At 46.7% G+C, this 17772-nt stretch overlaps 1 protein-coding gene across 1 annotated transcript; it reads left to right on the forward strand.

Annotated features, from left to right (window-relative positions):
- The first annotated feature begins 547 nt into the window (after positions 1 to 547).
- On the forward strand, positions 548 to 1465 carry LOC141167375 (olfactory receptor 9G19-like). The gene has a single exon (XM_073654786.1). It carries the CDS (start codon positions 548 to 550, stop codon positions 1463 to 1465), a length of 918 nt encoding a protein of 305 aa, XP_073510887.1.
- Positions 1466 to 17772: the final 16307 nt, after the last annotated feature.

The following is a 17772-nucleotide window of genomic DNA, read 5'->3' on the forward strand; positions in this document are numbered from 1 at the left end:
ATTTAAAACAAGAAAATGATAAGGGTGCCCATACTTATGCACCTGTCAAATTTTGTTTGAATGCAGATTGCACATTTTCTGTTAGTACAATAAACTTCATTTCAAGGCAGAAACATTACTCTGCCCAACAGTTATTACATATATCAAACTGAAATAGCTGTTGTAAAAACACCAATTTTTATAAAACATTAAGCTTAATATTAATAGGGATGCCCAAACTTTTTCACATAACTGTATTTTCAAGCTGGATTTGAACACAAAATCCCATCACTGTAAGACCCCAATGCTACTTACAAATCTGCAATGTTTTAACATATTAGCATGAGCGAACACATACCACGTTGTAAGGAATCCCAGTGTTTCAGTGAACCCTGGTTGGAAAACACAATTTAGTAAGAAACATGATAAAAAAAAAGGCTTAACAATTAATTTATTTCACTGTTTTATTATTTTGACAGGTAATATCTTCAGCATTTGCACTTTTTTATTCACCTAATTTCACCTCCACCACAATTTGTGATTTTTCAGCATTTTTGAAATTATTATAATGCATCGTCGGAATGACACAGTAGAGTTCTTCATCGTTGGATTTTCAGATGCCCCCAATCTTTGGTTTCCTCTTTTTATATTTTTTCTGCTGGTCTATATACTGACAATAGTTGGAAATTTGACTCTTATTCTAATTATATGTTACAGCTCTTCTTTAAAAACTCCAATGTACTTTTTCTTATGTAACTTGTCTTTCCTCGACATTGTCTACACATCGGTGACGTCTCCAAAGTTGATCCACATATTTGTTACCAACAATGGCAGAACTTCCTTTTCGGAGTGCATAATTCAGCTTTTCTTTATTGTTGCTTTTTGGAACACTGAATATCTCATACTCACGGTGATGTCTTACGACCGCTATGTGGCCATCTGTAAACCGTTACATTATACGATGATTATGAAAAGCACAGTGTGTAGAATTGCTGCTGCCGGGACCTGGATTGGAGGCCTACTGGGGTCAATTACTCCAACAGGCTCCACCGCCATGGCAAAATTTAGAGAATTTAATACCCTCAATCATTTTTTTTGTGACATCAAAGCATTGGAAAAAGTGGCGATAGGTAATGATTCATATATACGTAATGCAATTTTCATCCATGGTCTTCTATACGTAGCGACTGCTTTTACTTTCACGCTCATTTCTTACATCTTTATTGTCACTACCGTTCTCAAAATTCATACCAAAAGGGGAAAATACAAGGCCTTCTCTACTTGTGCCTCTCATCTCAGCATCGTCAGCCTCTTCTATACTTTGTTGTTTGGTTTGTACTTTAGTCCTAAGTCAACCGTTTCACTAAATCAAGGGAAGGTATTAACAGTCCTTTATGTCTATATGATTCCTTTATTAAATCCAGTGGTTTATAGCTTCAGGAACAGAGACGTTAAGGAGGCATGTAGGAAAATCCTTACAATGTAAATGCTTGAGTTGAATTATATGAATAGAATTATTTTATCTGTGGTTATTTTTATTTTATTTTTTGGGTCATTTTATGTTGTTTTTTTTTATTAAAAGAGGAGATACGTAAATATGAAAGTAATTTTAAAATATGTAATGTAGATTTATGTCAAATATTTCATACATTGTGTCAAACTACAGAAATAAATCCACCATAGATTTTGATGAAAATTCTGCAATTTTCAGTTTCAAAATAATTTATCCTCTTTTATCCAATAAAGTTAAAGAGTAATTAAATTTTTTTTTCCCTTATTTTTGATCAGCCTTTATTTTGCTTTCTTTTCTCCAAAACGGCATATTGAAAGTGCTGCTTTGAAAGAGTAGAGTAGCTGATTGTAGCTGCAGTTGTGCCAAAAATCTGTACTTTAAAGGGGTATTCCCATCTCCAAGATACTATTCCAATATGCAGTAGATGTAATAATAATAATTTTAGCAAATACCCCAATTAGAAATGTAGTATAGTTTTTCTGATTCGCTATGTCTCCCCCTTTAACCCCTTTGCACGTTAATGACCGGGCCAATTTTTACAATTCTGACCAGTGTCACTTTATAAGGTAAAAACTCTGGAACGCTTCAACAGATCCCGCTGATTCTGAGAATGTTTTTTCGTGACATATTGTACTTCATGATAGTGGTAAAATTTCTTCAATAAGACTTGCGTTTATTAGTGAAAAAATCGGATATTTGGTGAAAATTTTGAAAATTTAGCAATTTTTAAATTTTCATTTTCATGCCCTTAAATCAGAGAGATATGTCACACAACATAGTTAATAAATAACATTTCCCACATGTCTACTTTACATCAGCACAATATTGGAACAAAAATTTTTGGGGGTTAGGAAGTTATAAGGGTTAAAAGTTGACCAGCGATTTCTCATTTTTCCAACAAAATTTACAAAACTTTTTTAGGGACCACATCACGTTTGAAGTCACTTTGAGGGGTCTATATGACAGAAAATACCCAAAAGTGACACCATTCTAAAAACTGCACCCCTCAAGGTGCTCAAAACCACATTCAAGAAGTTTATTAACCCTTCAGGTGCTTCACAGGAATTTTTGGAATGTGGAAGAAAAAAATGAACATTTAACTTTTTTCACAAAAATGTTACTTTAGACCCTTGAAAAAGTTGCTATATGCACCGAAACGTGCGTAGGGGCACGGGGTACTGATCCAGCAGTGCAAAAGATGCAGGGTAGGTACTTACTACATGTGGTAATACTTTCTTCCTATGACTTATAACCTCTACCAGCATTATTTCATGGCTTAATGTGAGATTTAGGTGTGGATACTATGTCCCATGAAGCCCTGTTTGTTTCATGTACAAAAAACTTCTACTATCCATGGGCTATTGCTTCTTTTTTACAAAAATTATACTTAACATGTATTTACATGTATAAATGTGACTTATAGCTCTTGGTGAGGGATTTAGTGTTCTATGACCAGTGATCTCCTGGTCTTTTCTCCTTTCCTCCCTACATATATGTGATCTGCACTGCACTTTGTGAAGCCTTTATCTGGACCTCGTTCTAATTCTATGAGGTACTTGCCTCTTGCTCTGGCGTCCAATTGGACGCAGTTCTTTTATTGTGTTTGTACGATTTTTTCAATAAAATGATGTCTATTGTTCAAAATGATTGATTGACGGATCTTCTTTCATGACTCCTATTTTGGTGCGCTGTAGGTAACCAAATTTTTTTTATATTCGCAAGGGTATCAGGAAAAAAATGGACCGTAAACTTTGTTGTGCAATTCCTCCTTAGCACGCCGATACCCCATATGTGGGATAAAACCACTGTTTGGGCACACAGCAGGGTTCGGAAGGGAAGGAGTGCCATTTGACTTTTTGAATGTAAAATTTGTTTGACTAATTAGCGGACGCCATGTTGCATTTGGAGAGCCCCTGATGTGCCTAAACAGTAGAAACCCCCCACAAGTGACCCCATTTTGGAAACTACACCCCTCAAGGATTTTATCAAGGGGTATAGCGAACATTTTGAACCCAGAGGAACGACACAGAATTTGATAACATTAGGTCATCATATTGAATAAGTTGTCATTAGTCTTGAGCGCAAGTGCTCACAACTTGAGTTTGCATCGGCATCACCATGTATCACGGATGCTCGAGTCCCCGCCCTGCATGTTTCACCGTTATTAGACACCCAAAAAAAAATATGCGGGGATCGCTAGTGCATGGCAGGCTGTATAACAACTGCAAAACATATGAGGCGGAGACTCAAGCATGTCACTTGAGCACCCGCGATACTCGGTGCATACCCGAGCACCCAATGCAAACTCAAGTAGCGAGCACTTGCACTCAACACTAGTCGCCATATTGTCGTCATTTTTTTTCTTTACTTTTGAAAAAATCCCAACCTGGCACAACCATAACCCCAACCCTAATACAACCCCAAACCTAGCCCAATCCTAACCCTAGCCCAACCCAAACCCTAGCACAACCCTAGCCCTAGCACAACCCTAACTCTAGCACAACCCTAAACCTAACCCAACCCTAGCCCAATCCTAGCACAACCCTAACCCTAGCCCAACCCTAACCCTAGCACAACCCTAACATAACCCTAACCCTAGCACAACCCTAACCTTAGGACAACCTTAACCCTAGGACAACCCTAACCCTAGCCCAACCCTAACACTAGCCCAACCCTAGCTCAACCCTAACCGTAGCACAACGCTAACCCTAACGTTTATTTTTTGCGCCTTCCCTCGTGCAGTATAAGTGATTAGACAACTTTATTCTTCGGGTCTGTGCGATTACAGCGATACCAGATTCATATCAGGTTTTTATGATTGACAGCTGTCACACACTAAAAGATGCTTTGTTGGCAAAGACTAGTTTTAGCATCGCCATATTTTGTGAGCTATAATTTTTCCATATTTTGGCCAACAGAGTCATGTAGTGGCTTGTTTTTTGCGGGACAAGTTGACATTTTTATTGGTACCATTTTCGGGCACGTGACATTTTTTGATCGCTTTCTATTCCGATTTTTGAGAGGCAGAATAAACAAAAAAACAACAATTCCGAAATAGTTTATTTTTATGCCGTTCCGCGTGTGGTAAAATTGATAAAGCAGCTTTATTCTTCGGGTCAGTACGTTTACAGAGGTACCACATTTATATATTTTATTAAGTTTTGGCGCTTTTACACAATAAGAACTATTTTATAGAAAAAATAATTTTTTGTATCGCTTTATTCTGAGAGCTATAACTTTTTTATTTTTTGGCTGATGGAGCTGTATGATGGCTTGTTTTTTGCGGGGCAAGATGATGTTTTCAGTGGTACCATTTTTATTTACATTTGTCTTTTTGATCATGTTTTATTGCATTTTTTGTTTGGTGGTATGATGATGAAATAGTTTTTTGCTTCGTTTTTTTTTTGTTCACTAAAGCGGTTAACTAGTGGGACAGTTTCATAGGTCAGGTCTTCCGGACGCGGCGATACCAAATATGTGTACTTTTATTGTTTTTTTCATAATAATATTTATTTATGGGTGCAGTATATTTTTAGTTTTTGGGGATTATTTTTCATTTTTTTAAAATATTTTTACAATTTTTTTTTTCACTTTCTGATTTTTTTTTTTTACTTTTACACTTTGTCCCACTATGGGACTTTCATTTTTTTAACCCAGATCGCTTGCATAGCATAGAAATGCTGTAGCAGTATCTCTATGCTATTCAGGCTGCAGCCCTGCACACACAAGTTAGTTGAACCATGCACTGATCATAATCTACCTAACTTCCTGCTGTCTGGTGACCCGGATGTCATCATGACAACATCGGGTCACCATGACAACCACCGGGACCCGACACAGACAGCGCTGGACGACGGAGAGGAGGTAAGTAACAGCGCTTACCTCCCTTTGCTCCCGGAATGCTTCGATCGACTTCGATCGCAGCATTTCGGGAGTTGATGTGCTGGGATCGGTTCGGGATCACTCCTGGCACATAGTACCGGGCGTCAACTTAGGGAATCTATTCATTGCAAATTTCAAGTGCGACAAAGCCTACAATTGCCCACAAAATATATGTGTACAACTCTGATGTCTCCTGTATTATACACCTTTTAAGCTTTTTAACTAGAGATGAGTGAGCGCTAAAATGCTCGGATGCTCATTGCTCGAACCAAGCAATTCTTAATATTCGGGTGCTCGTTTCGAGTAACAAGTACAATGGGAGTCAATGGGAAATCTGAGCATTTTTCCAGCAAACCCTACAAAGAGGTCTGGGGGGCAGTAAAAATGTTCAAATGGATGGAAAAGTGCTGAATGGAAGGAGAACAGCATGGGGAAGACCCCTGGAAGGATCTCTGAATCCCAGATCGCTGCTGAGAACAATGGTGTCACACTTTAACTCCACTTTAAGGACTGACAATAAAACATTCCAAATCGACGATTAATTGCATTTTACAGGGAAAAAAAATGAAGAATTTTTTTTTCCGGTATAATGACTTTGTATATAAGGCAAAATTTAAAAAGGATTTAAAAAAATTATAATTCAAGTAAACCAAAATAGAATTTTCAAAAAAAAATAAGAAATTTCAGTGTCATTTATGAAGGAAGCAAGAACTGCCAAAAATTAGGCTGCGTGCCCACTATGCGTTTTTCAAGCGTTTTTGCAGCGGAATTTATGCAGCGAAAACGCTTAAAAAACGCTTGGTAATACGTGCCCCATGGTCCTCAATGATAATCCGCATGTGCTGTGCACATGCTGCGGAGATTTCCGCTGCGGATTATCATTGCGGAAAAATACGCAGTATGTCCATTAATTTTGCGGACACGCAGCGTAATTGCCGCCATTGACTTGCATTGAAATCGCTTAATATCCGCATGACTACATGTGCACATGCAGATATTAAGCGATTCAATGTGCAGATGGTACCCGGTTTTGGAGAAGAGGAGACTCTCCTCCAGACCCAGGTACCATAGTACCTGTTAAAAAAAGAATTTAAAATAAAAATAAAGATTATACTTACCTTCCGATGGCCCCCGGTATCCTCAGCGATGCGTCCTGGCTTCCCGGCAGCTCGCGATGATCTAAAAGGACCTGCGGTGATGTCATTTAGTCATGTGATGGGTCACGCGACCGCTGACGTCGGCGGTCGCGTGACCTGTCACATGACTAAATGACGTCACCGCAGGTCCTTTTAGACCACCGCGAGCCGTACAAAGGGCCGGACGCACCGGAGAAAAGACCGGGGGCCATCGGAAGGTAAGTATGGATTGCATGGATTTATATAGTGTGACCAAGTTGTCAAGCACTTTTCCAAGTCATGCTAAAATCGCTTGGAAAAGCGCTTGATAACCCGCATGCAGAAATGCATGCAAAAATGCTTCACAAACGCTTCTACATGGCAGGAAAAACGCATGTAAAATTCACATGCGTTTTTCCTGCCAGGGAGATGCGGAAAAAATCTGCAGCATTCCTGCATCGTGGGCACTTAGCCTTAGGGACTCAGATACACCCTTGTTCAAATTGTAATGTAGTGGTACTCCTAGACTCCTAAAAGCTATGCACTAAGTGCAAATCCTGCCAAAAATTACTTGCAGGGTCATCCATACACCCTTGAAGGCACCAACTGTAGTGCTTCATTCAAATATTGTGAACAAAGTGTAGTTGGTGTGCTCTTATACTCATAAAGGCTTTGCACAAAGTGCAAAGGCAGGGAAAAAATATAAGTAGGGTTATCCATAGACCCTAGAAGGCAACAACTGGCGGGCCTCATTCAAATATAGAACATTACTTTATGTTCTGCTATCATCTGGTGGTGTTTAAAAGTTGGGTCTAAGCCAGGCTTTATTCATTGCTATCAGAGTGAGCCTGTCAGCACTTTCTGTTGACAGGCGAAAGCACCTGTCTGTTATGACCCCCCTGTGGCACTAAAAATCCGCTCAGACAAGACGCTAGTGGCAGGGCAGCTCAACACCTCCAAGGCATAGAGGGATAATTCATGCCAGGTGTCCAGCTTTGAGACCCAATAGCTGAAGGTTGCAGAGGAATTAGGAAGTACGCTGGTTAGGTCAGCCAGGTATTGCTTGACCATCTTTCAAAACTTTTCCCTCCTTGTCAAAAATACCTGGTCATGAGGGCATGGACGCTGGGAGGGTGTCATAAAATTGTCCCAGGCCTTTGACAGTGTACCCCTGCCTCTTCTGTTCCTGGTGTGTGTCTCCTTCACCTCTCCTCCTTGGTTGGGCAAGGAAGCTTGGACCCTGCCGCTAGTGTTGTCCGGTGGGAATTTTTCAACATATTTTCCACAATGGCCTTCTGGTATAGCACCATTTTAGAAGACTTCTCCACCTCAGGAAGAAGAGATGCAAAGTTCTCCTTGTAGTGTGGGTCTAGCAGAGTGAACAACCAGTACTCTTTTTTAGCCAAATTGTCAAGGGTGTGTCAGAAGTGACAGACAGTCGCCCTGCAGTTGGTTGCAGAAGATCTCTTCTTTTAGCATTTCAGACACCTTCTTAGCTGTCTCTCTAGGACCCAGCGGCTACCTTCCTCTTGCTAATTAACACCCTGGCCTGGATGTATAAATACTTTCACTTTGCAATAGGGAGGTGTAGCATCCTGAGGATTCGGCTGCTACAGGGGTATTGCACCTCAACCCAGAGGTGTGATATTCCACTCCCGGGTAAGGATGGAGTGTGGAACTGAGCTCGGTAGGCTGCATGCACTACATACATCCCATTTCCGAGGAACAGGCCGACGGTACTCCCACTTAGAAATGTGCAGGTACGACCGAGTCTGTTCCTGGCTGGAGTGGGAGGGGGGTGGTACATCCCAAGTAGTGTAGGGGCAGATAGGGGGAGCAGCCTGGGTAAAGATAGGAGCTCATTGGGTGCTGGTCACCTGATCTCACACATAGAGGGTGTATATAAGGTGGGCACCATCAGAGAACAGGGTCAGTCTTTGCAGTCAGTCAGTCTGTCAGAGTAAGAAGCAGAGGAGCAGAGCAGCCCCAGAGAGAGAGAGAGGAGAAAGCAAGAGAGACCCAGAGGGGGAAACAGAAGAGAGGACTCTGAGACCCCAAATCCAATCCACGGGTGAAGAGTCGGCATCAGGGTACCGGAACCCAAGCTGGTGGGGGCAAAAACACACCCCAGCCAGAGACCGGAGGCCGTGGGCAGCGTCTGCCACGGCCACCCACCACATCCACCCCAAAGGCATACCACGTGGAGGGTCAGGGAACCCAAGGCCAAGGGTCTCCCAACAGAAGGCCCGAGGGAGCTGGACCTGGGTGGATCACTAGTGGGGACGGCCAGAGAAAGGACAGAAGGAGAGCTCAGGGTCACGCTCCGGACTCGCTTGGGGGTTGGCTGGATCCAGGACCTGGTGGATGCAGCACGGCTCGGGAGGTCACTTGAAGCTGGAGTGACCGGAACATCAGCAGTGAGTAAATACCCTTAACTGCATAACCCGACTCTGTCTTCCTTTAACATCTATGCTGCACCACCACAACCCCCATCTTCTGCACCTGACCCCCTGAGGCTATACCCCACCCGTTGGGGGTTATACCATCAAAAGCTGCACCTACACCATCAGCCTCAGCGGACCCTGCTGCAGCGGCGGCCATAGTGACCGCAATACAACGGGTGGCGTAGTCGACAATAAAGAACTTAATAACATCTGTAGGACTGCCACATACAACTGAGTTTGACACCCTGGGCACGGACCGGGTCACAGCCACTCGGAAGACTACAACTCCCATCTGATCCGGCTCCGGATATTCCCCCTAAAGAATATGGCCCAGGGGGCGCGTCAACTTTGGCGTAGTCGGCAGGATTACGTGCCCGCAACAACCGGGTACTGCGTGCCTGAAGAAAAGAATGAGTTTACCTCAAAAAGAAGTCTCCTGCCGGTTCCGGAGGGTCCCCGCCATCGGACCCCATCACCAGTCGATTCCAGCCGGTTGTCCGCCATTAACCGCGTTTTCCCGCCATCTGCAGAGTTTCCCGCCACTGGGAAGCGATTCCCGCCATTTCCAAAGGTTTCCCGCCTTGGAAGAGCGGACGCCATTATGGGCGTGCCAGAGGGTGGCGAGAGGCCACCTCCCATCGTGGGCCAGGACCGAAAATGGCGCCAAAAGTGGAAACCGCCCCCACCAACAGAGACTGTGATGCTAGAGGTGTCTGTCAGCGTGAAAGAACAGCCCCTGGAGCTGACAGTCACCAAGTGGCCCCGGGACCGCCCTCGAGGTGGGAGGAGACGAAAGGAGAGAGAAAAGATGGGTGCCGCCTGGAGCAGTCTAGAGCGAGCGCACCCGGAGGCAAGAAGCCTGGAGAAGAGTATCGGAGGAGCTTACCCGGAGATGGCGAGAAAGCAGAGCAGCACCGGCCCGCTGGCCAGGAGCCTGCTGGAGACGACTGTAGGAGAGCAGAGCAGCACCGACCCGTTGGTCAGGAGCCTGCTGGAAACAACGACCCCACTAGGCCTAGTGGAGGTCCTAGCACAGCTCCCCCGAGACCGGGAGTGTGCACAGACCGCTCTGGAGGGCCTCGCAAGGAGGATGGCCCGGGTGCAGCGAGAGACGTTGGCGGAGTGGAGCCGTGAGATGGCCCAGCAGACCGAGACCTGTCAGCGGAGCACGCCACCCGAGACGAGGAGACAGACCGCCTCTGAGGATGGCGCGGGAGGACTGAAGGCCGGAGACGGCGCCGAGAAGGGAGCCGAACGAGTGGAGGCAGGTAAAGGGGACGTCTATACCCCAGACCGGGAAACCGCGTACCTGCCCCAGCTCCCCGTCGCAGAGCCCGAAGTCTATCCTGCCGTGCCCGTCGCTGCAACGTCACCGCCGCAGACTAGGCCTCAAACGGGAGCCGCGACCCCTGTGACGTCACACGCCTCGACCCCGAGCGTGACCAAGCAGGAAGTACCACCAGCCTGGTCGCAAGGCCTAGTACCCCCGGGCGCCGCAATACCAACAGCGCCCCCTACCTCCGCGGAGCCCCCGGCCTGGTCGCAGGGCCAAGTAGCCCAGGGCGCCGCCGTCCTTACGGTGCCCTTTACCTTCCAGATACCCCAGGCCTGGCCGCAAGGCCCGGGCAACCCGGGCGCCACCACCACCGCGCCCATAAGACCAAGAGTGCCGCATCTGGGAGAGGACCTGTACGCCCAGCATACGTGCCCGGATGGGCAGCCATTTATATGGCCACCGGAGTTTCACCATCCCCGACTCCGGAGAGAGAGACCCCTGGATGAACCCCTGATCCCGGCTCCAAAGCCCGTAAAGAGGATCTCGCCCCCGCTAGCGGAAGCACAGTTTGAGTGGGACCCCACCGGAGAAGATCTTATGGGGTTCACTCAAGAGACTCGGGCAGCTGCAGCGGAGCGTGCTGAGTGCTGCCGCCAACAGCTCGAGGACTTCGAGAGGGAGCGGAGAGAGAGGCGGGTCCGGGAACAGCTAGCTCAAGTAAAGAGCGCGGAGCAGAAGAGCCGGGCCAGGAGAGACCCCCGTGCAGCGCATAGTCCCCGCACCCCCGGGACTGTGATAAAGTTTAACCTGCAGCATGGGTGGGGCTTCATCCGAGACCACCACACCCTAGGCGACGTCTTCGTAACCAGGAGAGACGTTGAGTCCCACCTACCGGAGGGACACAGAGGTCGTGACCTTTACATCGGGGACGAGGTCACCTTCACCCGGCACAAGTGTGCCAAAGGTCCCTACGCCCTCCATGTGCATCGCCTGACGGAGGAAGAGCTGCGGTGTGAGGAGGAAGAGCAAGAGGACCCGGACGGGTCTGAAGCCAAAGGTAACCATAAAGCAAGAGCAGGAGGACGCCGTCGCTAAGGACAGCGAAGCAGAAGCTGTATATAGTTGCCCGTCGGGGCACCGTGAACTGAAACCGTGAACTGGAACTGAAACTGAAACTGAAACTGTTGCTGTTGCTAATATAGTCCCCGTTGGGACCAGCATGTGTGAACTGTTACCCGTATTTCCCTTAATCCCACTGACCGAGGACTGAGAGCGGTCATTCCTCTCTAATACCTGGCCGAGGACTGAGAGCGGCCATATCCTTGTATATAGTTGCGCGTCCTAAAGCGCCCCCTACCGGTTTTATAGGAAAACCAGTTTTCCAGAGAGACTGTCGCACTTTACCCGGTCACACGTTGCACAGTGACCGGAGGAGGAGCCAGAGGCGACGAGAATGTTTTATATTGATATATATATATATAATGTTTTATATGTTTATGCAAAAATTTGTATGTTTTGGTGTTATGTCTTACAGCCCGAGGACGTGCTGTGATTTACCAGGGGGGAATGTAGCACCCTGAGGATTCGGCTGCTACAGGGGTATTGCACCTCAACCCAGAGGTGTGATATTCCACTCCCGGGTAAGGATGGAGTGTGGAACTGAGCTCGGTAGGCTGCATGCACTACATACATCCCATTTCCGAGGAACAGGCCGACGGTACTCCCACTTAGAAATGTGCAGGTACGACCGAGTCTGTTCCTGGCTGGAGTGGGAGGGGGGTGGTACATCCCAAGTAGTGTAGGGGCAGATAGGGGGAGCAGCCTGGGTAAAGATAGGAGCTCATTGGGTGCTGGTCACCTGAGCTCACACATAGAGGGTGTATATAAGGTGGGCACCATCAGAGAACAGGGTCAGTCTTTGCAGTCAGTCAGTCTGTCAGAGTAAGAAGCAGAGGAGCAGAGCAGCCCCAGAGAGAGAGAGAGGAGAAAGCAAGAGAGACCCAGAGGGGGAAACAGAAGAGAGGACTCTGAGACCCCAAATCCAATCCACGGGTGAAGAGTCGGCATCAGGGTACCGGAACCCAAGCTGGTGGGGGCAAAAACACACCCCAGCCAGAGACCGGAGGCCGTGGGCAGCGTCTGCCACGGCCACCCACCACATCCACCCCGAAGGCATACCACGTGGAGGGTCAGGGAACCCAAGGCCAAGGGTCTCCCAACAGAAGGCCCGAGGGAGCTGGACCTGGGTGGATCACTAGTGGGGACGGCCAGAGAAAGGACAGAAGGAGAGCTCAGGGTCACGCTCCGGACTCGCTTGGGGGTTGGCTGGATCCAGGACCTGGTGGATGCAGCACGGCTCGGGAGGTCACTTGAAGCTGGAGTGACCGGAACATCAGCAGTGAGTAAATACCCTTAACTGCATAACCCGACTCTGTCTTCCTTTAACATCTATGCTGCACCACCACAACCCCCATCTTCTGCACCTGACCCCCTGAGGCTATACCCCACCCGTTGGGGGTTATACCATCAAAAGCTGCACCTACACCATCAGCCTCAGCGGACCCTGCTGCAGCGGCGGCCATAGTGACCGCAATACAACGGGTGGCGTAGTCGACAATAAAGAACTTAATAACATCTGTAGGACTGCCACATACAACTGAGTTTGACACCCTGGGCACGGACCGGGTCACAGCCACTCGGAAGACTACAACTCCCATCTGATCCGGCTCCGGATATTCCCCCTAAAGAATATGGCCCAGGGGGCACGTCCGAGGCACCGGTGATACTCACGTGATCCCTTGTGAAGGCTTGGAGCAAGTGCAGTACTTCTTCCTCCATGGTGCTAAGAGGATGTGTGTGCATCTCTCTGAAGTCAACTAAAGCTAAGCTTCCTTCCCTTGTTTGTTCCCACTTGCTGTCATTAGTTGTCAGTGAGGATCGACTAGCGCTCACGCCCCCCCTTCCCTAGCCAGGGCCAAACGTCAGGGAGAGACAGGGCGAGGTTCCTGTGCGGCGATTGGTGCGGAACCAATATAGGGACGTTTAGGGTAGACAGGGTGATATAAGGTCAGCCTAGGAGATCTCCACTACCCCCTTTCCCTAGAAATTGCAAAAAAGAAAAAAAAGTTTTTTTCCAGCTCACCAGCTTCCTAGGAAGTGTTTTTCCAGAAGTGCACGGATACAGAAAGGACTTGTGTTGGTGCAAGTTGAACAAAGGCAAAAAATGAAGAATGATGCATCCAGCACTGGAAACCTGGAGAAGTTAAATGTCTATTTAAAAAACATTTTATTGAAAAAAAACATGATTCTCAAAAAAGGCATATGGTCCGGGTCATGCTCATTGACGCGTTTCGGACATAAATTGTTCTTAATCTTAGTATGGAATAGTACTGACTCTTAAAGATGTTGTTTAAATAGTGACCAAAGAGGAAATGACGTGACAAAGTGAAATGAATTTACTCCGCCCCTGATAAATGTTCAGTAGTATTATAAGTCAATGTATATACATCAAATCAGTTATTATATTCATTCCACAAGGGGAAATCAGGCTTGGGCACTTTATTACTGAGAATCTTATTATGTAAAGCCATTTGTTTAAAACCAGTTTCTGATAAAGATTGTAAATGTATTAAAGATAGTTGTTCCATAAATGTCATTTCTGATATTCGCTGTTAGATTTCTCTGATGTGTCACAGGCTGTATAAACAGTGTTCTCATCTTGTGAAAAATGTTTTCTTGTAGTTAAAGGTCTCATATATCGGTTACATCCATCAGAGTAGAAAGCAGGTCAAATTTTTGTGTTGGTGCAAGTTTTAAACCTTTTTTAAGAACCTTGATTTCTGTATGACTCCGAATAGTAGCAGATAAGTTTACCATTGTTAAATCGTCATTATAGGAAAAGGAAAAAGGCAGGAAGAAAACATCGAAAAAACAACGCACAAATATTCAACACGACATAAAAAACAATAGGAGCTGATCGTAATGACAATTTAACAATTGTAAACTTATCTGCTACCATTCAAATCCTTGAATGAAACAGATAATAATGTATGATGCAAATGACGCGCCCCCTGGGCCAGTGCTGTTTGGGGATTACCCGGAACCGGATCTGATGGGGGTTGTAGTCTCCGAGTGGCGGCGACCCGGTCCGTGCCCAGGGTGTCAAGCTCAGTGTGTGGCAGTCCTTATAGATGTTACTAGATGTTCTTTTGTGTCGACTACGCCACCCGTTGAATTGCGGTCAATACGGCCGCCGCTGCAGCAGGGTCCGCTGAGGCTGGTGATGTGTGTGCAGCTCAGGTAGTATAACCCCCAACGGGAGGGGTATAGCCTCAGGGGGTCAGGTGTAGAGGATGGTGGTTGTGGAGGTGCAGTGAGGATGGTAATGAGACTCAGAGTCGGGCTGTGCAGTTCAGGGTCTTTACTTACTGCTGTTATTCTGGTCACTCCGGCCTTGAGCGACCGCCCGAGCCGTGCTGCGTCCACCAGGTCCTGGACTCGGCCAACTCCCAAGTAATTCTGGAGCGTGATCCTGAGCTCCCTTTCTGACGTTCCTTCTCTCTGGCCTTCCCCACCAGGGATCCACCTAAGTCCGGCTCCCTCGGGCCTCTTGTTGGTAAACCCTTGTCTCTGGGTTCCCTGACCCTATTCTTGGTCTGCCTTCCGGGTGGATTTAGTGGGTGGTCGTGGCAGATCCTGCCCACGACCTCCGGTCTCTGGCTGAGGATTAGTGCCCTCCACCAGCTTGGGATCCGGTACCCCTGTGCCAACTCTTCACCCTCTGGTCTAATTTTGGGATCTTGGAGTTCTCTCTTCTCCCCCTCTGGGTCCTTCTTTCTCCTCTCTCTCTCTGGGCCTTGGAGCTGCTCTTCTCTGCTCTGCTCCTCAGGTTACACTCTGACAGACTGACCCTGATCTAAGATGGTTCCCACCTTATATACTCCCTCTATGTGTGAGCTCAGGTGACCAGCACCCAATGAGCTCCTAGCATTACCCAGACTGCTCCCCCTATCTGCCCCTACACTACTGGGATGTTCCACCCCCCTCCCACTCCAGCTAGGGACAGACACTGTCGTACCTGCACATTTCTCTAGTGGGAGTACCATTGGTCTGTCCCCCGGAAATGGGATGTGTGTAGTGCATGCAGCCTACTGAGCTCAGTTCCACACTCCATCCTTACCCGGGAGTGGAATATCACACCTCTGGCTGAGGTGCAATACCCCTGTAGCAGCCGAATCCTCAGGGTGCTACACAAACAAAAGTGCCCCCAAAGACATTATGATACCACCACAGTGAATTCATCCACACTCACAGTATGATGACCCTACTGTACCCCCCTCCCTCAATCGCCCCCAACAAAGAATGGTGACCCCATCACAGTATGATTCTCCAACTGTAATCCCCACATAGTCCTCCATACAGTATAATGGCCACAAAGATTCCTCCATACAGTATAATGGCTAAAAAGAGTCCTCCATACAGCATACATTATAATAAGCCCCACATAGTCCTCTATACAGTATAATGGGCCCCACATTGTCCTCCATACAGAATAATGGCCCCACATAGTCCTTCATACAGAATAATAGCCCCACATACTCCTCCATACAGAATAATAGCCCCACATAGTCCTCCACACAGAATAATGGGCCCCACATAGTCCTCCGTACTGTGTACATGGCCCCGCATAGTGCTCCGTACTGTATACACGGCCTCGCATAGTGCTCTGTACTATATACATGACCCTGCATAGTGCTCCATACTGTATACATGGCCCTGCATAGTGATAAGTGCTGTATACACGACCCTGCATGGTGCTCCTCACAGTATACATGGCCGCGCATAGTGCTCTGTACTGTATACAAGGCCCCGCATAGTGCTCTGTACTGTATACATGACCCCGCATAGTGCTTCGAACTGTATACATGACCCCGCATGATGCTCCTCACAGTATAATGGCCCCAGATTAAAAAAATAAATACTCACCTCTGCCATTCCAAGTGCCATGGCCATTCTCCTCTGCGCTCGCCCTCCCATCAGGCCGCGCGCCCTGATGGGAGGGTGCATGCAGAGGAGAGTGGCCATGGCAGTATTAAGGCGATGGCTGACGGCCGAGCGGCCAAAAACCTCTGCTATAGGACCGGCCTGGGGGGCATTTGCCCGACCCGCCCCTGGCACAGAAGTGGGATTGTTGCTCTGATTATGGCGTCCTCGCCTCTCAACATCTTTGTGGAGTCCTCAAAGTCTTGGAGAAACACACAAATGTCAGACATCCATGCCCACTCTTGTTTTTTTGTGTGGAAGCTGACCAGAATACCAACAGTTGTTTTGGAGCGGATATTCCATAATAGCCCTCTGCTACTCACAAAGCCTAGGCAGTATGTGCAGTGTGTAGTTCCAGCACAGGGGCATGTAGCACACTGGTCAGTGAGCTGGCACTTGCATGCATAATCACAGTAATGCCGGAGCGGCGACAGCTGTAGCCAACTTGCGGAATTGGGCGCTGATATGGTGTACCTTGACCAGAATCTCTGTCGAATCTGGGTAGGTTTTCAGAAACCGCTGAACTATCAAGTTGAGCACGTGGGCCAAGCATGGTACATGTGTGAGCTTGCCAAGCTTCACAGCCGCCACTAGGTACACCCATTATCACACACGACCATTCCTGTTGGAGGTTCAGCGGTGAGAGCCACAGATCTGTCTGGTCTGTTATGCCTTTAAGTAAGTCTGCCATGGTGTTCTGTTTGTCTCCTAGACAAATTAGCTTCAGCAGAGCCTGTTGCTGCTTTGCTGAGGCAGTGCTGCAGAGCTTTGAGCTTCCAGCTGATGTGGACAACGTGTTCTAAGATAGCATGTCGGAGATAGAGCAGGAGGGGGTGCAGGAACTGGTGTTGGAGGTGGAGGAAACACTGATAGAAGTAGGAGCAGCAATCCTTGACTTCGGTAGAACATGTGCCATGCCAGGGTGGGACTCAGCCTTGGCCTCCACAATGTTCAAACAGTGTGACATCAGGGAAATGTTGCATCCCTGGACACAAGCGCTTGTCCACGTGTCAGTCGTTAAGTGAACAATCCCAGTTAGAAATTTCTACATCTGTACCAGGCCAATTTTTTTTTTTTTTATTTGAAAGAGACAAAATTTCACACAAGCCAAGTTCTAGAGTATATATGAGAATAGTCAATTTTGGAACCACAACATTTGTACACTGGTAGAAGGACAATTTTTGGTTTTATTAGAAAGAGATGAAATTTCACACAAAGTTCTAAAGTATATATGACAAGTGAAACTAACCCTCCTTTTTTTCTTCATTATTTAAACATTTTTAAACTTTACAGTTTGCAGGAAATGAAACATCTGTTAGTGAAAAGATTGTTAATTAAAGAAAACTGTGTGACAAAATACTTTATGGTAATATTCAATTTTTGAACAACTAAATTTCTACACTTGTAGGAGCCCAATTTTATTTATTTATTTTAAACCAACAAAATTTCACACCAACCAAGATTTATAGTATGTGTGACAATAGTCAATTTTTGGAACAAAAATATTTTAACTGTACCCGG

The sequence above is a fragment of the Phyllobates terribilis genome, unplaced genomic scaffold, assembly GCF_046119375.1.
Source record: "Phyllobates terribilis strain yellow unplaced genomic scaffold, ASM4611937v1 Scaffold_11__3_contigs__length_659146591, whole genome shotgun sequence".
Classification (NCBI taxonomy): Eukaryota; Metazoa; Chordata; class Amphibia; order Anura; family Dendrobatidae; genus Phyllobates; species Phyllobates terribilis.

What these genes read in the sequence shown, in the direction of transcription:
- LOC141167375 (XM_073654786.1), top strand. Translation starts at nt 548, where the DNA reads ATGCATCGTCGGAATGACACAGTAGAGTTCTTCATCGTTGGATTTTCA.